The 23731-nt window shown below is 50.3% G+C and overlaps 9 protein-coding genes and 1 non-coding gene across 10 annotated transcripts; 8 read left to right on the top strand and 2 right to left on the bottom strand.

Moving 5' to 3' along the window:
- Positions 1-9: 9 nt before the first annotated feature.
- Positions 10-1277, top strand: Pmar_PMAR024525 (DEAD box ATP-dependent RNA helicase, putative; the record flags this gene model as incomplete). Its single annotated transcript, XM_002767284.1, has 1 exon — positions 10-1277. The coding sequence occupies one exon, from the start codon at positions 10-12 to the stop codon at positions 1102-1104; it is 1095 nt and encodes a 364-aa protein (XP_002767330.1). The 3' UTR covers positions 1105-1277.
- Positions 1278-2354: 1077 nt separating this feature from the next.
- Positions 2355-3890, bottom strand: Pmar_PMAR024524 (RNA helicase, putative). Its single transcript, XM_002767283.1, has one exon. It carries the CDS (start codon positions 3857-3859, stop codon positions 2516-2518), a length of 1344 nt encoding a protein of 447 aa, XP_002767329.1. The 5' UTR covers positions 3860-3890; the 3' UTR covers positions 2355-2515.
- A 419-nt stretch (positions 3891-4309) lies between these two features.
- Positions 4310-6424, top strand: Pmar_PMAR024523 (hypothetical protein; the record flags this gene model as incomplete). Its single annotated transcript, XM_002767282.1, has 7 exons — positions 4310-4412; positions 4460-4749; positions 4795-4922; positions 4964-5052; positions 5094-5392; positions 5528-6199; positions 6374-6424. 7 exons carry the CDS (start codon positions 4310-4312, stop codon positions 6422-6424), a joined length of 1632 nt encoding a protein of 543 aa, XP_002767328.1.
- A 256-nt stretch (positions 6425-6680) lies between these two features.
- Positions 6681-7885, top strand: Pmar_PMAR024522 (cyclin-dependent serine/threonine protein kinase, putative; the record flags this gene model as incomplete). Its single annotated transcript, XM_002767281.1, has 3 exons — positions 6681-7186; positions 7230-7353; positions 7619-7885. The coding sequence occupies 3 exons, from the start codon at positions 6681-6683 to the stop codon at positions 7883-7885; spliced, it is 897 nt and encodes a 298-aa protein (XP_002767327.1).
- A 906-nt stretch (positions 7886-8791) lies between these two features.
- Positions 8792-12592, top strand: Pmar_PMAR024521 (regulator of chromosome condensation, putative; the record flags this gene model as incomplete). The annotated part of the gene is made up of 1 exon (XM_002767280.1): positions 8792-12592. One exon carries the CDS (start codon positions 8792-8794, stop codon positions 12590-12592), a length of 3801 nt encoding a protein of 1266 aa, XP_002767326.1.
- A 123-nt stretch (positions 12593-12715) lies between these two features.
- Pmar_PMAR024520 (conserved hypothetical protein) lies at positions 12716-13951 on the top strand (the record flags this gene model as incomplete). Its single annotated transcript, XM_002767279.1, has 6 exons — positions 12716-12889; positions 12937-13025; positions 13071-13215; positions 13416-13584; positions 13629-13758; positions 13804-13951. The coding sequence occupies 6 exons, from the start codon at positions 12716-12718 to the stop codon at positions 13949-13951; spliced, it is 855 nt and encodes a 284-aa protein (XP_002767325.1).
- A 130-nt stretch (positions 13952-14081) lies between these two features.
- Positions 14082-17068, top strand: Pmar_PMAR024519 (conserved hypothetical protein; the record flags this gene model as incomplete). The annotated part of the gene is made up of 17 exons (XM_002767278.1): positions 14082-14246; positions 14459-14529; positions 14576-14673; positions 14718-14806; positions 14852-14898; positions 15048-15163; positions 15515-15612; positions 15659-15798; positions 15842-15976; positions 16021-16063; positions 16214-16333; positions 16425-16504; positions 16543-16626; positions 16673-16726; positions 16773-16812; positions 16857-16957; positions 17002-17068. The coding sequence occupies 17 exons, from the start codon at positions 14082-14084 to the stop codon at positions 17066-17068; spliced, it is 1548 nt and encodes a 515-aa protein (XP_002767324.1).
- Positions 17069-18973: 1905 nt separating this feature from the next.
- Positions 18974-20022, top strand: Pmar_PMAR024518 (hypothetical protein; the record flags this gene model as incomplete). Its single annotated transcript, XM_002767277.1, has 3 exons — positions 18974-19191; positions 19449-19572; positions 19771-20022. The coding sequence occupies 3 exons, from the start codon at positions 18974-18976 to the stop codon at positions 20020-20022; spliced, it is 594 nt and encodes a 197-aa protein (XP_002767323.1).
- Positions 19314-19386, bottom strand: Pmar_PMAR024517. Its single transcript has one exon. It is a non-coding gene; the product is annotated as a tRNA-Glu (tRNA).
- Positions 20023-20191: 169 nt separating the features above from the next.
- Positions 20192-21782, top strand: Pmar_PMAR024516 (UDP-glucuronic acid decarboxylase, putative; the record flags this gene model as incomplete). Its single annotated transcript, XM_002767276.1, has 10 exons — positions 20192-20263; positions 20311-20424; positions 20490-20555; positions 20604-20696; positions 20788-20862; positions 20915-21002; positions 21108-21214; positions 21259-21394; positions 21438-21591; positions 21635-21782. 10 exons carry the CDS (start codon positions 20192-20194, stop codon positions 21780-21782), a joined length of 1053 nt encoding a protein of 350 aa, XP_002767322.1.
- Between the last annotated feature and the right edge of the window lie 1949 nt (positions 21783-23731).

Below are 23731 nucleotides of genomic sequence, written 5' to 3'. Positions count from 1 at the left end.
GAGTTGCTTATGGGTATCTTTGAGAAGGGTTTTGAGAAGCCCTCACCTATTCAGGAGGAGTCTATCCCTCCAGCTTTGGCCGGTAAGAATATTCTTGCTCGTGCTAAGAATGGTACTGGTAAGACCGCCTCATTCCTTATCCCTATGTTGGAGAAGGTTAATACCGACATCACTGATGGCATTCAAGGACTTGTCCTCGTACCTACCAGAGAATTGGCTTTACAGACATCTGCTGTTGCCAAGGAGCTTGGCAAGTATATGGATGCTCAAGTTATGGTTACCACTGGTGGTACTTCTTTGAGGGATGATATTATGCGTTTGTACAACACGGTGCATATCCTTGTTGGTACTCCTGGACGTGTTCTGGATCTTACCAACAAGGGCGTTTGCTCTTTGAGTGATACTTGCACTATGTGTGTGATGGATGAGGCTGATAAACTTCTATCACCCGAATTCCAACCTGTTGTTGAAGAATTGGTGCGGTTCCTACCCAAGGAGAAGCGTCAGATTCTCATGTTCTCTGCCACCTTCCCGGTTACCATATTGGACTTCAAGAATAAGTATATGCCCGATGCTGTTGAGATCAACCTGATGGAAGAGCTCACTTTGAAGGGTGTTACCCAGTTCTATGCCTTCGTTGAGGAACGTCAGAAGGTTCACTGCTTGAACACTCTTTTCTCCAAGTTGACTATCAATCAGGCTATCATCTTCTGCAACTCCGTCACTCGTGTCGAATTGTTGGCCAAGAAGATCACCGAGCTCGGTTTCTCATGCTTCTATATCCACGCTAGGATGTATCAGTCTCACAGAAATCGTGTATTCCATGACTTCCGTAATGGTGCTTGCAGATGCTTGGTGTCCTCTGATCTATTCACTCGTGGTATCGATATCGAGAATGTCAATGTGGTTATCAACTTTGATTTCCCCAAGAACTCTGAGACTTATCTGCATCGTATCGGTCGTTCCGGCCGCTTTGGTCACTTGGGAATTGCTATCAATATGCTCACTTATGATGATAGGTTCAACCTTTATAGAATTGAGCATGAGTTGGGAACCGAGATCAAGCCCATCCCCAGTCATATTGATGAAGCTCTATATTGCTAAATACGTAGTTAGTGGCCTATAAGTCTCGAGTGTGAGGGGAAGATAGTCTGGTCCCTATTGTCTTAAAAGAGGGTTCCTTGATTTTGTTCCATTGCTTCTTATCCATAACTATGTATGTCTATTTTGACGGGCACAATGTGCACAACTCCACGCTGTTGGGAACATTACTAGTGCGTTACATGCATTGTGTTGTAATTGGGTACCAGTCTCCACTGAAACCTCCCCTTTATAACGAGTAATACATCATATGCATTCATCTACTCAAAGTTTCGCTGCCTCGCGCGATTGAACAACAGTCAGAGTAATAAGGAATTTCATCGTACGAGACCCTCCAATGGAGGGTATTATGTTAGCAATACTGTACACACATCGTTCAAGTCTGATCATTTTTTGGGGCGGCTATGCCACAGCCTCAAGATATGACTTGGTAAGACCAGATTTGCAGGTGTTTTCGATTAGGGGATCAATTTCTTCGGCATAACCTCTAAGAGGATAAGACGTCGGGCTGGAGTTCCAGGACCTCAGTTCGTCGTTGGCATATCTGCCCCTCATGCAAAATCGGTTTACTGAGGCAGATCTTAGTCCTGTGGCATAGTCGCCCCAGCTAGAGAAGTTTATCTCTGAGACCTACGAAAACGTAATTTTCTAAGTTTTTAAATTCTTCCCATTTTTTCAATTCGTATCGGAATAGGCTTCCGGGGTGTTGTCGGAATCGGATAGTCTACATGGGAAGGGAGATGGGGGTGTATGATTGTGTCGAGGAGGATGCACGACAGCTATTGCTCATGAATTGCTATGCTATATCCATGGGGTCGTCTGATCACTGTGGTGTGTTATGTAGCTTGGTCATACTCATTGGCCATATTATGATGCTTATATTATATTGCGAGTAGTTCATAAAATCATGTAACTCGTTTCAGTGCAAGTCCAAGGGCACGTACATTGCAGCGATATCGAAAGGCAAGAATTATCTCTCGATAGCAGAAAGTAACGAGTGCCACATATTGTAGATGAAACCATCGTGGCGAATAGTGATAACGACCCTGCCTTATATCACGTCTCTCTGCCAACACACGCTGCGTTGAAGTACCAACTCGGTATCATTCATAAAGTTTCTTGACTAGCAGGTGAATCGCGTTTCGTTGGAGTGATTCTTCTCGATAAGGATGAATATTCTCGTTGGGTATTCTCAGCACATGTTCCGACTATAACGCAATACAATCAAGTCACTGCTAATATTTCCACCTTGAGGCGTCTCGATCAACATCCTCCTCGAAACACCCCTTAATCACTTCGAGACATATAGATGATTATAGACAAGAGGCATTGAAATCAAGGAACCCCCTTTGAGATGATAGGGACCAGACTGTCTTTCCAATACACTCGAGACTTAAGGCCGCTAACTACGTATTTAGCAATATAGAGCTTCATCGATATGGCTAGGGATGGGCTTGATCTCGGTTCCCAACTCATGCTCAATTCTATAAAGGTTGAACCTATCATCATAAGTGAGCATATTGATAGCAATTCCCAAGTGACCAAAGCGGCCGGAACGACCGATACGATGTAGATAAGTCTCAGAGTTCTTGGGGAAATCAAAGTTGATAACCACATTGACATTCTCGATATCGATACCACGAGTGAATAGATCAGAGGACACCAAGCATCTGCAGGCACCATTACGGAAGTCATGGAATACACGATTTCTGTGAGACTGATACATCCTAGCGTGGATATAGAAGCATGAGAAACCGAGCTCGGTGATCTTCTTGGCCAACAATTCGACACGAGTGACGGAGTTGCAGAAGATGATAGCCTGATTGATAGTCAACTTGGAGAAAAGAGTGTTCAAGCAGTGAACCTTCTGACGTTCCTCAACGAAGGCATAGAACTGGGTAACACCCTTCAAAGTGAGCTCTTCCATCAGGTTGATCTCAACAGCATCGGGCATATACTTATTCTTGAAGTCCAATATGGTAACCGGGAAGGTGGCAGAGAACATGAGAATCTGACGCTTCTCCTTGGGTAGGAACCGCACCAATTCTTCGACAACAGGTTGGAATTCGGGGGATAAAAGTTTATCAGCCTCATCCATCACACACATAGTGCAAGTATCACTCAAAGAGCAAACGCCCTTGTTGGTAAGATCCAGAACACGTCCAGGAGTACCAACAAGGATATGCACCGTGTTGTACAAACGCATAATATCATCCCTCAAAGAAGTACCACCAGTGGTAACCATAACTTGAGCATCCATATACTTGCCAAGCTCCTTGGCAACAGCAGATGTCTGTAAAGCCAATTCTCTGGTAGGTACGAGGACAAGTCCTTGAATGCCATCAGTGATGTCGGTATTAACCTTCTCCAACATAGGGATAAGGAATGAGGCGGTCTTACCAGTACCATTCTTAGCACGAGCAAGAATATTCTTACCGGCCAAAGCTGGAGGGATAGACTCCTCCTGAATAGGTGAGGGCTTCTCAAAACCCTTCTCAAAGATACCCATAAGCAACTCGCGCTTCAAAAAGTAGTCCTCAAAGTCGTTACCCTTAGTAGCAGTAACATCAGTAGTCTTCACGCGAGTATCGGCGGTGGGGCGTTCAATTTTACTCTTCCAATCATCGGAAGTAAGCAGCTCTTTAGTGGCCTCCGTGACATCCACGGTGGCATCATCGTCGCCTTTGATTTGTTCCTTCGGGACCAAGGGCTTAGTCGAGGTGCCAATCTGAGCAGAATTGGCAGTAGTGGTTGGCATGTTCGACGGCGTTACAATAACGGTTTAGTTGTGATCGGGTGATGTGACAGCGGAATGGGGATTGCGTATCGGTGAGAAATTACAAGTGTTCAAGATTACACTTTTTGTGGTGAGTCTAGACTGCAGCTGCGGGGGCAGGTCCCTGTGATGGAAGTGGGCTCATTGAAAAGTATCTGAGGTTGATTCATGCATGATACAAATCATGTCTGCATACCGACTATTATCAGTCTTTCTCACTACGATGTGTTGAGTACTAGTGGGAGTAGGCTGAGCCGAACAAACACATACCACACCACCATCACTTCCTAGCCGTTGTTGATAATGGTGATGACCATTGCCCACCACCATCATCGAGGGTCTGTTGATAGCCTCATCTCGTCGGCCGAGTCAGCGTCCTTTCCTGGGCAGAACCTAAGGAGCGACTCAGCTGGAGGGTACATGTCGTTCGAAATGAAGGGCCTAGAGGACGACGATGATCAGAAGGCGGCCTATGCCACTGTAGCAGCTACTAGTAGGAAGAACAGTGGCGATGGTTGGTCGGTGGCTAGAAGAAGTACCAAAGGTGTGGTATGTAACAATGATGGTAATGCTTTCCCTCAGGGTCAGCAGTAATCGCCGTCCCACAGCCTCCTATATCCTTCTACAACCCCCCACCGAGACTAGTGAGCCTCACCACAGTGGACCGGAGCAACCCTGTGGTCCGTGCTTCGGTCGATTGTCGGCATATATCTAAAAACGATGATGTGGTCCAACTCCATGCCGCTGACCTCACAGACAGGATACTACAGAGAATGCTTACTTGGCTGGCTTGGAGGGGCATGGACATGTTGAGGGGTCGCATCTATATGATGGGTGACGGGGACCTGTTGGGGAACCCAGTAGCCAGCGAGGTAACCACAACAGCTACTGCTGTCGACCCTAGGGCTTCGTTTCAGAGTTTTTACAACTACTCCGGAGGACGTGGTGGCATCGGCTTTGTGGGGTACTTCGGCTTGACCAGAGCAACGAGTGTCTTTGATGACCCTCAAGGGCCCACCTTGAGTACCCTTCGAGAGGACCTAGAGTAAGGCTAGATAGATCGACTATTATTATCATGATGCACAGGTCTGTGATGCTGAGTGCCCATCTTTATGATAACGGCAAGAGCCCATTGACGGGCTCCGCTGACGAGGCGCCCGAGAATGGACTTTTATGTAGTACTGTGAAGGAACGGTGGTGGCTATTGCTCCAACAGGTATAGAAGATCTCATATCGTTGAGAAAATTCGAGCTTATTGACAGCTACCACTCCATCCGCAACTTACCTTTGGAGTGGCCCCGCACTCGTTACGACCGTCCAGTAGCGTTGCCGCGTCATCACGGTTATCGTCCACGACGACCGGGCATTTGGGGGTACATATTTGAAGCTGAGGTGACTAGCGTGAACCAAGCAGGATTGGCAGCTTTTTTGCATCTACTGATCATGACCGCTGGTTTTAAGGTCAGGCAAGCTGAGCTTGTCACTTCTGATGGGAAATTCGTTACTAATCGTTATGTAATATCGACCTACGCGCCTCGAGCGGCTGCCGTTTTCCGAGCTCGCTTTTCGACCCTACTGCCAGCCGAGGGGCCTCTGCATCCCCTTGGGCAATTCCCTCGGTGGCTGCGGGAAAATTTTGACCCAACACAGGACCAGATAACTGGTTACGGCTCGGTGTGGTATGAGAACGACCCCAGGAGAGGGGCGTACACGGGCAGTCTGGTTGGGGGGAAAAGGGAGGGGTTTGGGAGGTATTGGGTCCAAGCTGAAGGGGCCCATGTGGGGGAGCTGAGCTCTGAGACCTTCGAGGGCGACTGGAAGAGTGATGAGTTCACGGGGTATGGGTTCAAGGTCACCGAAGATGCTGTGTGGAAAGTTGGCAGATTCGACAAGGGCCAATTCTTGGAGGGCATTTCGATCTCCCCATTCACGCAGCCTATCAACTCTGTGTGGGTGAGAACTGATGATAATGGCGTCAGGCAAAGTGAATGTGTCTATACGGCTCATGTGCGACGGGCTGAGCAGTGGCGCTATCATATGATTGGGATCAGTCCGGTCACCCCAGTGCCGCTGCAGCCGGGCCCTGAGCTTCCTGAGCTGTACGACTCAGCGATACTACCGCTACATTGTATGGATAGATTTGAGATAGCGGCATGGTTAGAGTTGATGGGGTTGACGAGGTCGTCGTTATTGATATCGGCTAAGTCGTATGATGGTGAAGATCTGGAGAGAATGCTCCACGGGGGGACGGCGGCTGAGGAGTTGGACATGACCTTGGCAGAGGTGAATGCAGTAGAGAGGATGCAACAGGTGCTGTTGAAGGTAATAGGGATATGCGAATGGTCAACTACATGTGTCGGTCGCAATATGAGGAAATTCTGGGAAAATTATCGTTGGTTTTTCGTGCTCATAATCTCATTCATATGTCGGCTGGTGTAATAAGTGAGGGAATTTCTGAGCTGTTTATTCCTATACTGCTGTTCCTCAGGCGTGTAGCATAGATCGACACATGAGGTCGCCAGTGGCGGTGACAGACGCATTGAGTAACCCCGTTCTCGCAGACAGGCACCTGCCCATGGAACAGATTAACATAATTGACACCATAGGGGAGGGGGCTTACGGTAGAGTACAGTATGCCCAGTATACTCTAAAACATCGGTCACGCAGTAGCAGTAGGCATCACCTTAGTCGGCACCATCGCCTTATGTCTGAGGAGGATGTCCTTACCCGTCCACGTCTGCCCTCGGTGTGCCCCAGCAGCCCCCCTATAGTAGAGTCGGCCGCGATGGCGATTCCCTTGTCAATGTCGGAGCTGCAGAGCCCTAGGAGTGGCCTCAGCTCGGCTGCTGCTGGCAATGGTAGTTGCACATTCAACACGTCTAGTGTTGAGTACCTGGCCCTAAAGGAACAGGTAGGGTCGGAGACTACTTTGGAGAACGCCACGGAGCTGCTGAGGGAGTCTTATGTCCTTCACGCTGTGTGTGGGCATAGGAATGTGGTGTCGTTGGCTGGGATAGCGGCTGATCCCGACACAGAGACCTATTCTGGGAGGTTCCTAGCAACGCAGCTGTTGGAAAGTTCCCTTCCAGCGGTTATCTATGGACCCACGAGCACTGACAGTGTGGTATTGGATTCGAAGGCGGTGCATGGGTTTGCCCTGGACATCGCGTGTGGGTTGGCGTATATGCATCGGCACTCCCTCGTTCATGGTGATGTGAAAAGTCCGAATGTGTTGGTGGATTTGAGGACTACTCCTCCTACGGCTAAGTTGTGCGACTTCGGGCATTCGGCGAATAGGATAGTGCCGAGGTAAGGCCCCTGGGGGCAGTTGGTGAGGGAGCTGTGGCAGTAGGTACCAACGAAGAATGTGTACCTTTGGCTGGGCTAGTCCGGAGAGCCTTCGTGATGATGATATCAGCACGCCTAGCGATGTGTGGTCTTGGGCGTGTATTGTGTGGGAGATGGTGAACAGGGAGGTGAGGAAGCGCTGTGGAGTACACGTCTTATTTTTTCCCCAAAAAAATCACTTTTTTTCGTTCAATTTTAGCCATTTTCCCCATTTTTGGCTGTTTTTCGTTCAATTTAAACGGTTTTCCCTAATTTTTAACTCTTTTCCGTTTTTTTGTGCAGTTCTTGTACAATTTTTCGCGCTGTTTTCCATGCAATTTGAACGGTGTTCTTACAATTTTTTCCGTTTTTTTACATTTTTTCTCGATAAGGATAATGAATTTTGCATAGTAGATACCGTGGAGGATGTGCTCTCACAGTGAGATGGTAGCAGCGGTAGGAATGTGCGGTCTCCACCCTGGGCGGTACATTGGTAACGGCTGTATGAACGCCAAGATGTGCCCTCTGCTGAAGCGTATGACGGACCGGTGTTGGGTGTATAACCCGACGCATAGGGTGAGCATGGAGAGGTGTGTGAGGGCACTACGAAGGAATAGACAACGGACGATCAAGCGATGTGAAATGGACTTGTGGGAATTTTTTGGGGAAGTTGAGGGATAGCGGGACGAGGGAGGGTTATTGCTGTGTACCATTGCTGTCTGTCTGGGTTGCCTCTTCCTATACAACTTTCATCATTTACTTCGCTGTGTGATGGTATAGCCGATTGCGATTCTGTTGAGCCTTAAAATATTCATTTTTCTCGGCCGAGTTGGATCTGAGTTGGCGGTAACTGGATGTAGGCAGGAGATCGTTCGATGGTGACGAGGTAGAAGGAAGCAACTCCCCAGCGTCACCGTTCGGCTACGCGGGTGCGTGGAGCTTCTACAGCGCGAATATTGCAGCCGTGTAGACTTATGGTAAGTGATTTGGTGGTGGTCAATGGGGAGGTGTTATCGTGTTAGAGGCCTGTGGTTCCAGGAGGTGCTTGTGTGGGTTGAACTTGGTGGCTGATGTCGTTGAAGTAGTAGGGAGGGGTGGAATCGGAATTTGTCGTTGGGCAACCCCACGTGTGGGAGGTTGGATATCCCTTTGGAAGCTAGTTGTGATGATAGGGGGCCACAGGGCAACAGCGTGGTGTTCACTGCAGAGGGTGTCGGGGATTAGCTCTAATGAGGATTGTCAATGTTGGGGGAGCAGGTTGAACCTGCAGCTGGAGGGTAAGATGTAATCGTATTGACGTTCGCGCTGATATGGTATGGTAGATACTATCGGCGTAGAGGTACTGGCGCCTCTGAGAGTGAGTTGTGGATTGGAGGTAGGATTGGGCGAGGGTGTGGTATGGAGAGAGGGATGGGTATGCGTGTTGGGTTGTAGTTAGTCTCTCTGGGGTTGCGCTCCCCACTCGTTGAATGGGAATGAAAGGCTCACAAGGCAGCTAATTAGATGTGGTTTCTGTAATGATGGTTCTGCTGTTGAATTTCGTGGCGCGTGACGGTAGAGCGACTTCCTCCTGCAGATTTGTCACTAATGGGTTGTGGTGCGTCCTTTTGTAAAAGCACCGCCTCTGCTGCACCGCCCGGCACCCATCCGTCTGTGGGGGCTCCTGGTTCGAAGGTGGCCCCTAGGGGTGAGCAGCTGCAGCAGCAGGAGGCTTTGGAGACTAGTACGCCTATGAGCTCTAATGGCGATGGGGTTGTGGTGGTGGACCTGGTGGGGTATCTCTATCAACGACGGTTCGGGGCTGCTGATGGGGAGGCGTGGGGGATTGTGGGGGAGTTGGCCAAGGGGGAGGTGGAGGGCTTGAGGGACCTGGAGCCCATAGACTGGAATGGCATGTGGTCTCATGTGAGTGGGAGGGTGGTGAAGTTGATGGGAGGAGTAGAGACGTTGGAGGTTGGGAAGATGGAGACAGTCGCGTCTGCCTTGTTGGTGACAGAGCTAGCGAACGATGCCCACTACTTCCCCTTTGAGCTCCTTTTTCGTGGCTCCAACAAAGCCGATGATGCTGTACGGCTGATGAGGAAGCTGGCCGTGCTCAGTGAGGCGTTTTTGAATATAGTAGGGGCTATCGGGGGCACTGAGGAGTTCAGGAGGGATGGTGCGGCGGTGGGCGCTGGGGTGTACTGTAGGAGGATTAGGGCGGACTGTTGGGAGCACAGAGTGGCGAAGGAGGCGTTGAGGGCAGAGGAGAATAGGCTTGTCTGTTTAGTGGAGGTGGAGCCGGGATGGCTGGTTTGGGGCAGTGCGTTGGTGGGTGTAGGGGAGGAGGTAGGGCCGTTGAGGATGAGCCGAGGCAAGGGGGAAGAAGAGGAGCTTCAAAGGGTGTTGGTATTCAGAAGTGAGGATACGTGTCATGAGGCATGTGTGCTGAATGAGGGGCAGAAGGTCGACTGGACCTGGGCTGGGGTCTCGGCTGAGGATCGGGTTACTGTGGGGTCGGTGACGGTGGAGGGCATCGCCCGACCCAGTGTTGAGGAAGCCTTCGAGATGGCTCGCTTCCCCTATGCTCTGAAGGTAGGTTATCCCAGAGGTATTCTTCCACATCAAGTGGGTTTGAAAGCGAGGGAGGCACTGAGGAGGCAGAGGGTGCGTGGGGGGTCGACTATGGTGGTATGTAAGGCAGCGTTGAGGGAGATGGGTCTGCCCTTGGGGGCAATAGCGGTGATAGTGGCGGAGGAGCTGAGGAGGTGTCGGGAGGAGCAGGGGGTGTTGGAAGTGAACTTCATGCAGGAGAGGTTGGTGCCGTGGTGCGTGTTTATGGTAGGTCGGGCGTGTAAGTACACCGCGAGACGGTATGGGAATATATTGCCTGGAAAGGCTGGTGGCTCGGCGGGTGGAGTTTCCTATGGGGAGGCCCTATTCTGTGTGCTCTTCAACACCGCCTTGGATGGACGCTTTTCACCGAGTGACGATCCGGCGGCTATCGCTGCCTCTCTGTATGTGATGTTAGCTGTGATGTTGTCTATAGGGGTTCGGGAGGCACCTCCGCCCGTCGTAGTGGTGGGCTTGGCCCTGTTGGACCCACCAGAGCTGCTACGGGCCATGTCGTGGGAGTTGAGGATGGCCCTCCCTGAGGCTACTGTGGAGAAGACTCTGTTGAGACGGAGGGGTCGCCGGCCTGGAATTTGGCAAGCGGTTGAGGGGGCCGTACTGGAGCCAGAGGGGGCTCGCATGATCGAACTCGAGGCGATGCTGAGGCCATCCAAGGTCTATACTGTGAGGCATCGGCCACCCAAGGGGCTGAGGGAGCCCGCTAGGGCTGCTGTGAAGGTCCATGAGGCCCTCGGGGTGAGATGGATCCAGAAGCAGCTATCAGGAGTGCCTTTGGAAGGGCTAGTGTTGGCCTGTTGCCTGCCGTCATCTACGAGGTTGCCAAAGAGTCGTAGTGCCTCTTATAGGGAACGACTGTTGGTCCAAGGGGCGTGGTCGGCAGCGAGGGAGAAGAGGAGTGCGGGGGTGCTTGCGTGTTTTCCTACCCTATCTAGGTCGGTCTTGGCGCTCCGTCCGACCGACCCTGAGCTGATAGCAGGCCTATGGTGTGTTAAAGGGATCGCCGCGGCGAGTAATAGTTCCCCGGAGTTGTCGGCAATGTTGCTCCTACAAGCGCTGGCGATGTTGGTGGGCCCTGGAGGGTATGGGGATCCCAGGTATCGGCTGGGGAAGGGAGAGAGAATAGTGGCTTGGCTAGCATGGCGGTTGGGCCTGTACGCTTATGCGAAGGGGGCGGTGCTGAAGGTGGAGAAGTATGGGGATATCTTTAGGGCCTGTGGGGAGGATGCAAAAGAGGGTATGAGCTTCGCTCCGCCTCGGCTGGAAAGTGGACCCCTAGAGAGAGCTGAGAGTGCTGAAGGGCTCACGGGGCCGGTCCTTGGGGACGAGGAGGTGGATGAGGTATTAGCTTCTAGTATGGAGGGTGTTGACGTTGAAAGGCTCCCTTGGGCCATGGACCTGTCCAAGCCGTGTGTAATGGTGGCTTTCCAGCAGGGGTCGGCTGTGGCCCTGGAGGGTCGGGATAAGGTAGCGACCGCGCCCGTGTTGTCGGACACGCAAGAGGTCACCAGAGGGACCTGCTTCGCTTTTGGTAGTGACGATCGGAATCAGCTGGGAGTGCGGTATGAGGGGGTAGGTTGGATGCCCAGACCGGTAAGGTTGATGTCGATGAAGGGCAGGAGGCTGATGGTGGTATCGGCTGGAGATGGCGTGTCGGCAGCAGTCTGTGATGAGGGGAGGCTCTACGTGTGGGGGTCTGGCTTCCCTGAGGTTCGCTTGCCACGCCTTCCTCATGGGGTTGTTATCGAGGCGGTCTCCTGTGCTGCCTCTGCTGTGGTGGCTCTGTCGGAGGATGGTCGCCTTTGGCAGGTGGGGGACTTGACGGCCTCTCCGACCTCTAGCAGGGTCGGTCGAGGGGAGGGGGTGGTGGAGGTCTCCCTAGGAGGAGGGTGCAGGGCTACGACTGTGGGTTGCGGCTCGTATCATGCTGTTGCTATTGATGGTGAGGGCCGCCTTTGGGCCTGGGGGAGAGGGGAGGGGGGTCAGCTGGGTATTGAGAAGGTTGAAGCTCATTATGATGTCCAGAACGACTCGATAGTGACCAGACCGATGATGCTCACCAGTGGGGTTTCGCGCAGTAGATTTGCCTCGGTGGCGTGTGGGGAGGCCCATACAGCAGCAGTGACTATAGGTGGGCAACTGTACTGCTGGGGCTGGGGGGAGTTCGGTCAGTTGGGCCTGGGATTCTCGGCTGAGACCTTCCCCCCAGGCGAGGGGGGCAATAGCTGCCGATGCCCCACTCCTGAAGTAGTGGAGGTGGGCACTGAGAAGGACGGGGTGGTCGGCAGTGTGGCGTGTGGTGGGGCATTCACGGCGTGTTTGACGACGTTAGGGGACGTGTGGGCTTGGGGTAGCAACGAGAGCGGGCAGCTGGCATTGCCCCCTGGGGCTCCGCTGGAGCTGACCTGCCCTCGAAAGGTCACCAATTTCCCCCCGGGCAAGCGGTTCAAGGCTCTGTCATGTGGCTTTGCTCACGCCTTGGCGATAGACTCTCAAGGGCAAGTGTACTCCTGGGGTTCTGATTGTTATGGTCAGTTAGGCCGACTTAACCCACCACCAACCGTCCATGGGTCGTGGCTGGCCGCGGCTCCCCCGAGGAGATCCCAGCGGTCCTGTCAGTACGTGCCGTCGGTTATTGGTAGTATCGGAGCCGTTAGAATGGGGGCCTGCTCGGCTGGGTATGGTCACAGCCTGCTGCTGAGCGACCCTGGTTCGGGAGGAGGCGGTTCGTCATGTCGCCGGCGGAGCGAAGCTAGTAGTGTTAGCCGTTTTGGGTGAGCACTGTATCAATATTACTGAATAAGTTGTATAATTTCGTATTATTGGATTTACTGTTCTGTGGGCGACTAATCTTGAGTTTGGGCCCTCCTCTTCGTAGTGTTGGGCGGCAGTTTTATCAGAATGTCCAGCACTAGTAGTTCACAACCACACGTTGAGAGGCAGCAGAAACCCTCGTGGGCAAGCTCCTTGGTCTCGGGAGCGAGCGCTGGTCTTGCTGTAGACATAGGCCTCTACCCGGTTGATACCATCAAAACGCGAATTCAGTCCAGGCAAGGTTTTTGGGCCACCGGAGGGGTGAGAATGGGATGCCCTATTGGTAGGGCTTAGAGGTTTTGTTGTAGTTCCGAGGAGTTTATAGTGGCCTTGGGGCGGCGGCTTTGGGGTCGGCACCGGCGGCAGCGTTGTTCTTCCTTACATATGAGCAGGCGAAGTGAGCGAGGTGTGGTATGTGGTAGGGTAGAGGTGTGCTTGGTAGGGCTCGTTTGCCTGTTAAGGAAGGCTCTTTCCTCCTGCATGGCTGTTCGGCTGCTATGGCTGAGTGTGTGGCCTGTGCGGCGAGAGTTCCTACTGATATACTCAAACAGAATCGACAGGCCGGGCAGTTTGGGACGTACAGGGAGGTGGGGGGAGGGAGTTGGAGGGGTTGTGGTATGTATTATAGGAAACTATATTACGAAATTGGAGTTTCACCCTAGTGATATGAAAAACACTAGTGAAAAATATATTTCACGACTACTGCATAGCGCGAGTATCGGGCTTTCCACAGAGTATTACGCCACTTCACGTAAAACGGGTGAATATAATAGTTGGTTGTGTGTAGGTGATTTCGCACGTTTATCGCAATTTCGGCCTCCGGGGCTTCTTTACCGGTTATGGGGCTACACTGGCGAGGGAAATCCCCTTTGGATTCATAGAGTTCCCCATATGGGAAGAATTGAAGGTGTATGCAGCCAAGCTCCAGGGAAGGGAGGAGGTCACACCGTTTGGAGGTACTAGGATGAGGGGCTCCTAGTGGTGGTAGGGTCTATGGTAGGTGCGATATGTGGGGCCATCGCGGGGGGCATTGCGGCTGCTATTACTACACCGCTCGATGTGGTCAAGACTAGGAGCATGTTGAGTGTGAAGGGCGCTGAGGCTGGTGGGGCTACCTTCCTGAAAACCATGTAATAGAGGGCCGTGCGGTGGGAGGTTAATGTTGTTTCTATCAGGATGAGGATTGTGAAGACCGAGGGGCCTGGGGCGTTGACCAGGGGCATGCTGCCTCGAGTGATTCAAGTGTCCTCCGGGGGTATTATATTTTTCGGCGTGTATGGTTGGGTGTCTGAGATGAGCAAAGCTTTGGGCTCAAGAGCTTAGGAGTGGCCGTTCCTATAGTTGTTGTTTTCCTTCCTCGTGATTGTCGTCGTTTCTCGCGGTGGGGGTGGTTGGAGTTGTCGGGACGTGGGGGGAAGGGGTAGTCGTGTGATTTGGTAGTGTTTGGGTTCGGATGTTGGCCGTTGGAGTCGGTAAGAAGAGCAGGTCTGTGCCGGTGATGGCTCGGGGAGCTGCAGGGTTCCGAGCATGGGACACGGGTAAGGTCTTTGGGATACCCCTCCCTAGAGAGGGTGAGGACCAAGGGCCATCTGGACAGGGGGGGAAGGGCCGAACTACGGTAGGAGGATGTGGGAAGGCGCCCGAAATGAGTTGCTCATCTCCGCTTGACATTGTGATGGAGGAGGAATATAGAACTAGGAATAAATCGTATAGGTGTATGGTAAGCGGGAATACAGATAAGGAAAGTGTGTTGGTTACTGATGGAGTGTAAAACCGATTCGCTTTATGGGTTTCGGAAGGGTCTTTTTTCATGAGGTGGGGTGTTTATAGGGAGTCGAGTCGTCGTCGTCATCGTATGGCCAGCAGCAGTTCAGGCAACAGAGAGATGCCGTTGTAGAGTTGTAGGCTCAGAGCTTGTTCTTACTACCTCTATGGTGTTTGTGGTAGATATCCGTCCCATATGATTACCCCGGACATCACCAACATGCCCCTAGAGGAGCCGGTTAAGCGACCGGACCTGTGGTTGCCTAGAAAGGGTGGTGGAGGTAGGAGCAGCGGAGCGAAGCGTTTTTTGAATTTTTCGTTTTAGGGGAGGAGTATTTTCCCAAGGCGTCTGATGTGGGGCGTTTCCTGCGGCTTCCTCGAGATGAACTTATGGAGCTGCTTCCGGAGGGAATGGTGGGTTACATGTCCGACAATTCTGTGGTTAGTGTGGCCTCTTAGGGTGGGGAGTTGCCTCGCGATATCATGCTGATAAAAAGCAGACAGCGGTGAGGAGGATGGGAAAATGAAAATTATGAGAAATTTCGGGAAATTCTCGTTTGCTTTTGTACATTTCTACACGAATTTGTATGAAATTTGTGGGGAGAATATTGGAAACCGCTGAGGAAAGTGAACATATATTCCTGAGTGTATTTAGGGACCTCGGAATAATGCTACGGAAGGTCACATTAGAGTTGATGCAGCAGCTGCGGTGCCTGAGGGATAAGGAGGCCTTCCAGAGTTCAAGGGGATGGTTATTGGATGGGAAGAGAGGTGGGTGTTTTGGTATCGTCTTTGAAGTGGTCGTTTTATACGGTGCGAACTAAACAGTTACGCACGTCTAGATTTTCGAGATGGCTTCCTTCAGTTCGGGAGTCCGAATATAGGCGCAGCACGCTTATATGACGAGTCAATCGATTCACATCGTTATCAACTTGATGTTACTCAAATTTGACTTCCGAACTCTCAAAAATTGAAGATGTTTAAGATATAACTTTGCATAGCGGTCTCGTTCACACTAAAGTTTCACCCGTTTTACGCGAAGTGGTGCGTAAAACTCGGTGAAAACGCGATATTCGCGGTGATATGCAGTTTTCATATCACTAGGGCGAAGCTCCACTGTAGGTTCTGGGAAATCGGGGGTGTTGAACTACATCGTGTGTTGGGCGCGCCTTAATGGGTGGTTGGTGATCTACGAGCCGCTCCTGTCTCGGTACAATAGGGTAAGGTTCATCGAGGGCGTTTTGGGGAAGATACGGATGAGGTCAGGAAATTGCCGAGATCAAGCGGAGCAATGCGGGGTTGTATATTCAAAATGAGTTTAGTCAGCAGTTTTTGGAAAGAACGTCAATTCGCAATAGAGAATTCTTCGAGCAAATGCCGGTGGATATGAAGGTGTATGGGAGAAGGTGGGAAGGGCGGAGCGAAGCGATTTTTGAATATTTTGAGTAGGGCGTTGGATGGCAATGATTTGAACTTCACGAGGCGGTTGTATTCTCCGTTGATTGAGAAGGCGGTTCATAAGGAGCTCGTGATTAAGTTCGGAGATGGTATCGATTTGGAACAGCTCACCACCGAGCAGATAGAGTAAGCGTGTTGGTCATGTCGTTGCTATTGAGGACTGTGTGTAGGTACAAGCTCGAGAGGATGGCCCACTATCGTAGGGATGTGAAGGTAAGGTGGGGTTGTAAACCATCAACTACATGTGTTGGTGTTGGGACTTTTCATACTCGAATTCGTGTATCAAGTTCTGCATTAGAACATTAGTAAGGGAAGAGCATGGCTATCACTGGTGGTGAATATGTTGTGATGAGAGGGAGGTAGATACCGTCAATGACGACCCCTTTGCCGGAGCCGAAGACCTTGTGGGAAATAGTGGACTTTGCGTTGGACAACCAGGCTTATGCTTGTCAGGCTGTATATGAGCTTTTCGAGCAGTTGAAAGTAGGGAGGGCCCTTTGCTAGATGGGATGATGAGAAATTACTCTACGTAGAGGCAGAAGATGCGGTTGTATATATAAATGCTCTGTGCTAGGTACAGACAAAGTTCCCACTCCTCATCGTATGTGACGAGTGGTGTGAGGCTTTCCCTGTGTCGCACTATGTGTCTATGAGGTAGCTTTTATGGCAGAAATTTGTCGACGAGGATTTAGGTATGATAACACGATATACAACGGTTACATTCCGGCTTACCATCTTACGATGTCTAGGCTGTTCTCGAAGTGGGACGGGGAAGAGTGAGAGGTCTCGGGTTTTGTCGGGTTGGAATCGTTTCGTTGTCAGGTATAAACGTGGTGTTAAACTGTATGGGACATCATGGCGGTTTAGAAATCGGAGGTGGGTTTGTTGTTGGCTTTGATGTTGGTGAGGTTCTTGCTGGTAGAGACTATCGACCAGAGTTGTGTGGGGTGAGGGACGATGAAGTGAGGGAAGTGTGGTATCAGTAATGGTTTAGAATTATGTTCAGATTAAAACAGTGCGCAACTTTAGCAAGCACGAATTTGCGAATTATGTCGGCTATTATCGGCTGATGAACATCTTGTTCAACTTCCCCAGAGACAAACTCGAGTAAGCCACCTCAGTGGTGTCATTGACTGTTTAGTTGCTCTCAGGTATTTCTATATGCTTTCTCAAGGGAATGGCTTCCAGGCTCGACGTTTGCTTATCACGCTGTATTGAGTGGTGGTCTCCTCCCATGTGGTGTTTCTAATATCGTGTTTCTGCTATTTTCCGCTTGGAGTTGGTGGAGGGCATGAGAAGTATTTTTGGTGTTCTCTGGATGATCAGTTGGTGTTTAGTCTGAATCGATGATGATTCTTAGTAGTGTATGCGATCACCAAGCTGAGAATTGTTGCCTTGTTATTTTTACTGCTTCTCTTCATTTCTCTTAGCACGATGGAGGTGTTATCATATGCGGCTCGGTAGGGCAGTATCATCAAGCACCTCTATCCTTCTCTCAGTACGGCTCAATGGAAGTCTCATGGAAGCACTACTCTGGTTCGGGTTCGATCCCGGCACCCGACATTATTCTGCGATTTATTCAACTGGTCATTCGAACGACTTCTTGCCGTTGAATTTCGCTCCGTCTCACGGCCTCTGATTTTTGTGATTCTATTCGTACCTCTTGTTGACGGGACTTTTCTTTTTAGAGATTCCCACTTGGTGCGGTTTTTTGGCCTACATCGTCATTGACGGCAAAGAAGTCTTCGACGAGGTTGCCGGGGCCGTAAAGATATTATCGACTCTTTCAATGCGGTGTTGAAAAATTCAATCCGCACTGTTGTGAATATTATTACGTTTACTCTGTGGCCTCACGATGGAGTTTTCAGTACCGGAATTTTTGGAATTCCCCCTGACGCAGATTCGACATGAGCTACTGTCAGCCTTGTGTGTAGCCATAACGGTCGCCTGCACATCAACGGTCAGGTTGGCTCTAATAGAGAGGAGTGTTCATCTATCTCTCCTGGATGCTACATGGTAGGAGAATTGTGTTGAGTGTTTCATGAGGGGTCGATCCTTAGGGATGCGTTGTTGTAGGCTAACGTTATAGTAGGCGATCGGAGACAGTAGCCTCAGTTGTTCCATTTATTCTCTCATTCACCCTAGTTGAGGTATGTCAGGCCTCGACACTTACTTCCACCATCAACCTGAAAATTTCGAAGACACTGCGAGCAACGTTCAGAGAGAGTTCGGTTCGCTCGAGGATCTTGCCGACTATTATAACGAAAATCCTATCCTTGATTTGCTACCCGATCCTAATCGCTCCACGTTGTTGCCGGAGCCCCCGTCACCTTATTGTATGGCAGAGTCAACGGTTGCTTTGGGAGCGCTCATGACGCCGACGACGTCATATGATTCAGAGAAGAGCTCGTGTTGGTCTGGAGATGCTATCTCGTTGCCGAGCCGTGACTTTGGATATCAATCAGAAGCTTTCAATGGTGATGCTCCTGAATTCTCACCGAACACTTCCGAAAGAGACAATAAAGAGCCCGCGTTGAATCCTAACGCGCCTGAATTCGTACCTGTGGGGTACGAGGCGCCGGCAGTTGAAGAGGAGGATGCTGATGATGAGATTATGACGCTGGCGCGATTGACGTTGCAGTATCAGATTAACAGAGTGAAGGAGCAGTTGAGCATCTTTATGAACAGGCTTGCTGCTGACGATATGGCATGAGCAAGGCCGTGAGTGCATCCAGGCTATATGATGGTGACTTTGAGAAAGGCTCATATAATGATGTTGTAGATAAAAGTAACACACACTGCTAGATGTATAAGGCAGTGTGCTGATGTGTATTATTGGTTGTCTTCTGGGATACGATGATGATGGTATAATGCAGGATGCCCCGTCGGGTCGTTCTCAACTACTGTTGCCATCGTTCCTATTGAGCTCTATTACTACGAAGTTCCTCTCCTCAGAACCCCATTTCATGTGTATCTTAGCGCACAGGGAATTTATTTCTCTCATATTCGCTGCTGTAGTGTTAGTAACATTAACAAAATGTCGCATGGTTGTCCTGTGCGTTTATGAACTCTCTCGGAACCCTTTGTCTTGGCTATGTTCTATGGTGAAGTGTTTGTGCCCTCATGCTGATCGTCGCACAGTGGCGGCTGCTTTCTGTTCACAGTGTGTCGTCTGTGGCGGGCGTGAAGTGTTCTCATTTGAAGGTTGTCCCGGGGTTGTCGAAGCCCCTCGATACGAGTCAGACATCGATGGTCATGTGTGATAGAGGAGCCTCCGTGAAGGAAGGGGGCGGTTGGGTATCATTTGGTGGGAAGCCCTACTGTGTACAACACGAACCTCGGTGAGGCCGGTGGGTAGGTATTGAGACTTTCTCATCAATGGTAGAGTAGTAAAATGATGATTGGTTTTCCGACCAAATGAATTCGGTTGACTCCTCCTAAATTCCTCAAAGAATTTAAAAGTTTCCGATGCGGGGACTCGAACCCCGGTCGCGTGGGTGAGAGCCACGAATCCTAACCAGCTAGACTACATCGGAAGGTTGTTTAGATAAACTATCCGACGCCGGAGTTATTGCAAGTCACTTGGAATTCGTCTTAGGCAGCTTCTGAAGGATCGTTTGGAACTCATTCGGGAGCAACTCGAATTGAGCAAAAAGCATCGAGGGAAAAGCACTAAAAAGGCGGAGACAGTTCGGTTGAGGAGCATTCGGCTCCTAGCGATGGTGAGATGGCGCGATTCACATCGACGAGCCTTGATGCGAACCTAGGATCGTGCGGTATGGATATTATGAGGCATACATAGAGAACTGATGTGCGGTGTGTTATTCAAAGCTAGTTGAAGCGCATATAATTGTTCTACGAGAGAACCGTAGAGATGTTCTGATGAGCTTATTTTGATGCGTGGATTCACATTGTGTTAGATACCGTACTGGCAGAGCGAGTATTTGCGGGCTATTGACTTCTCGGACACGCCCGATGAAGAGGCCAAATTCGAGGAGGCGTCGATGAAGGCGTGGCGAATGATCTGCGAGATTGAAGGTAAAGAAGACGTTGCAGAGCTTGAAGATGCTATCAACGATGTCCTCAAGTCTACGGCACTGTTTTACGAAGACCTTTGTGATCTGGTTGGCGTCGAGGTGCCTGCCGTGCCTAAGGAGGGAGATACTGCTTAAATGCAGCATTTGATAGCTCATTGAATTGTTACGGTGTCAATTTAGAATCGTCCAGGTTTGCTACATTTGGTTGCACAGAAGTTATAATTTCACCACAGTGCAGTGTTGTGTTCGTCAATGAGCTGAAGAGCTCCGAGCACTTGTGTGATTCGACCCACTCGACCTTGAAATGGCTGCCTCTGATGGTTTCATCCCTAAGGAGATCATCGCGATACCCCCGAATGATATTAAATCTGTCAAGGTGCGTAACTGTGCCTCCCACTGTTCTCGAGTGAAAGTGAGTCTCAGAAGCGCATTCTTGTGACGGGGGGAGGTGGGTTCATCGGATCTCATATGGTCGACTTCTTGATGCAACTTGGCCACGAAGTGATATGCATGGACAACTTCTTTTGTGGAGACAAGGTGAACAACATCCCGACAACACTTCACAACTATCGTGAGAGCATTGTTCTGAATCGACGGCGCAGGCTAACATCGCTCGATGGTTATCCAACCCAAGGTTCGAGCTCATCAGGCACGACGTCACCCAAGAGGTAAGTCGACTGTCACTCCGTTGCTGAGAGGAACGGCTGGTATGACAGATACTCCTAGAGGTCGACCAGATCTACCATTTGGCGTGCCCGGCTTCTCCTGTCCATTATCAACACAATGCCATCAAGACGCTGAAGACTAACGTGAGTGCTCAATCGATCTCCTATCGATGCGGTGATGTCGCTGATTAGACTGGCGGAGCGATGCTGTTAACTGCTGTTATCGACTTGTCAGGTTATCGGCACGCTGAATATGTGTGGTATCGCCAAGAGGACAGGGGCACGTCTGCTTTTAGCAAGCACCAGCGAGGTGATGGTCGAGAGACGATGAATGGTTGATCAATGGCTGGGAGGTGTTACAGGTGTATGGCGATCCCGAGGAGCACCCTCAGAAGGAGACTTATTTTGGCAACGTGAACTGCATCGGGACAAGGAGCTGTTACGATGAAGGTGACGACCCAAGCTCGACCAGTGGGGCTTATGCCTCTGCTATTGGCGAACAACCTATCCTAAATTACTCGCCATGCTAGAATGATCGAGAGAGACTTTTAGTAGGCAAGAGAGCAGCAGAGGCACTGTGTATGGACTACCATCGACAGCATGGTGTTGATGTCCGTATCGCACGGATCTTCAACACCTACGGCCCGAGAATGATGTTCCACGTAGGGCGTGTCATGCAGTAGTCGTGACAGTGTTTGTCACCTAGGACGGTCGAGTTGTGTCTAATTTCCTCGTACAAGCACTCCGTGGTGACAAGATAACTGTCTATGGTGACGGCACTCAAACAAGGAGCTTCTGTTTCGTGTCCGATCTCGTCCTGGGGTTATACCGACTAATGGAATGTAGGGACCTCGACCGTTTTGTTACTCCCACTTCGAGAGTCAGGCGAGACAACGATTGGGCCTGTGAATCTGGGTAATCAGAGTGAGTTCACCGTGGGTGAGCTGGCTAACATGGTCAGAGAACTAGCGGCTACTACCGCGGATAAACATGAGTTGGAGATAGAGTATCGAACCCTACCTCAAGATGACCCAAGAAGGTGAGCCTTAGTGTAAAGTCTCGGATGTTTGTTCATTTCTCAGGCGACAACCGGATATCACGCGAGCTCAAAAGCACTTGAACGGATGGGAGGCTAGGATAACTTTAAAGGAGGGACTGAAGGCCACATACAGGGATTTCAAGACACGAGCTGAAGCTGATGAATCGGTGACGTTCGGAGTGTGGGACTGAGCAGCCGACTGTGACTGTGTAGGCGCTGTATTGTCTCCATCAGAAGGAAGCTCAAGCGCTCAGTCAATGACATGTGCTGCTGCTGCTGCTGCCATGAGGTGTCTGTCATTGAACCCTTAATGGGAATTCGAGTCAGTTTGTATTAGTTAATTTATCGAGGTGTGATCAAATCGCACCAATTCACGTCGCAGTATTCTTGAGAATGCAGTAGAATTATGCGGAAGTTGCTGCCATTTGCAGCCCCTCGAAGGGGGGCTGCAAATGTCCATCCCCGCTGTTCTTTTGAGTGATACGCTGAAGGCATATACGGTTAATGTCATATTTCTGAAGAAAGCGAAATAGACCGTTTGCCAGGGGAACGGTTCTGATCACTTTTCCGGTTTTTGCGCACTCACAGCCAAGACTAGGAATATCATTGAGACGAAGCTAGCGTAAGCTCCGAGAAGAGTATGTGTTTCCTCACCTATGGCTACTGGATGCTTGTGGTTGCTGCGTCGGTGCTTGTGTCACACAAGAATCCTAATGAATGTATTGTTGTCAACATCATAAAGGATGCACGTGACATTAGAGAAATCGCAACGATTCAATTATCGACACGGCTGCTACCAAGGGGCATATTTGTTTGCATCCTAGCTTATTTCATGGAAAAGGACATTTCACATCCATCTAGGCGTCGAGCGCTTGTGGATTCCAAGCGTCGAGGCGTGGGTGAGGACTTCAATGATAACTTCACCACATTCCGTGGACACATAGCAAGAGATAGCCGATCTAGGGCAGTGGAGGAAGCGCTCAGGAGGGGCAGCCCTCAGGTAAATCTAGAGGAGCGGTCTCACTCTGTCGCGAGCTCAGCCGCTTATTGCTAGGTGAGCATGCGAACTATCTTGTCGAGAATCGGTTTGGAGAAATACTTCCCATATTTCCGTGATGCTGGTGAGATGCCGTGAAGGCCTTTGAAGAGCTCATTCTGCGAGGGTTCGGAGGAGGGGAAGTGTGATAGGTTTCGACCTGATCGAAGCGACTCAGCGACAGACTAGCAGAGAAGTAGAGGAAATCATCAACACTGTGTCAAGACAGCAGAGAATTCACATTTCTCATGAACACAGAGCGATCATATGGAAGTCACTCAAGTGCTTCTTCTACTTCACTCCTGAATAAGTGGGAATCGACTGTAGATACCGCTGGTTCAAGTCGCCATATCATGTCAAAAATCACATTCACAAAAACGAGGCGAGAACATTATCTCGAGAGTGTGTCGAGAAAGGCTGGAGTAGATACCGAAACTGCATCTCCCGAAAAAATATTCTGGTTCACGTGATGCATACATCGACCTTGCTAAACTAGAACCTGATAGGCAACGGATGGTTTATAGACATACAGCGATGAACGAGAGTGGCCAGGCGAGGGTTGTGCAGTAAGCCGTTCAGAGACATGCCGTATACAGCGGTGGAAGAGAGAATTCTCAGGCATGAAGTTTACAAGAGACAACCCGAGATATATTATATTGTTAACGGTCTGCACAGAACTGTGGACACATGGAAGGTGTTGCCTCTCTCGAAATCATCGCCATTTTCACGCGTCAGCGCCACGATCCCAGACGGATGATATTTGGAGACCCACGAGAAGAAGTCATACTGCTCTGGATAAAGAATGCCGAGGATGAGTGAGATGCTGGTGCTGCTCACTTCCCCTCCCTTATGAACTTCTGCCAAGCATATTGCTTGTCTATTGTCTAGAGTGTCTCTCCATAATGTTTGCACATTTACTTCAGTGCATACGTCGGTGTTATTGAGATAGTCACAATGATGAGATTTGAATCTACTTCAGAGTCGTAAGGCTCAGCTTGAGTCACTTAGAAAAACACGAGGCGGGACCAGGGCTGGAAGACGGGCACTTTGCTTTGCTCAGACTAACCAGTCGAATGGAAATAATCCGTTTCCGTATCAGTAAGA

The sequence above is a fragment of the Perkinsus marinus genome (assembly GCF_000006405.1).
Source record: "Perkinsus marinus ATCC 50983 genomic scaffold scf_1104296970858, whole genome shotgun sequence".
Classification (NCBI taxonomy): domain Eukaryota; phylum Perkinsozoa; order Perkinsida; family Perkinsidae; genus Perkinsus; species Perkinsus marinus.
This window is presented reverse-complemented; position numbering and strand designations above follow the sequence as displayed.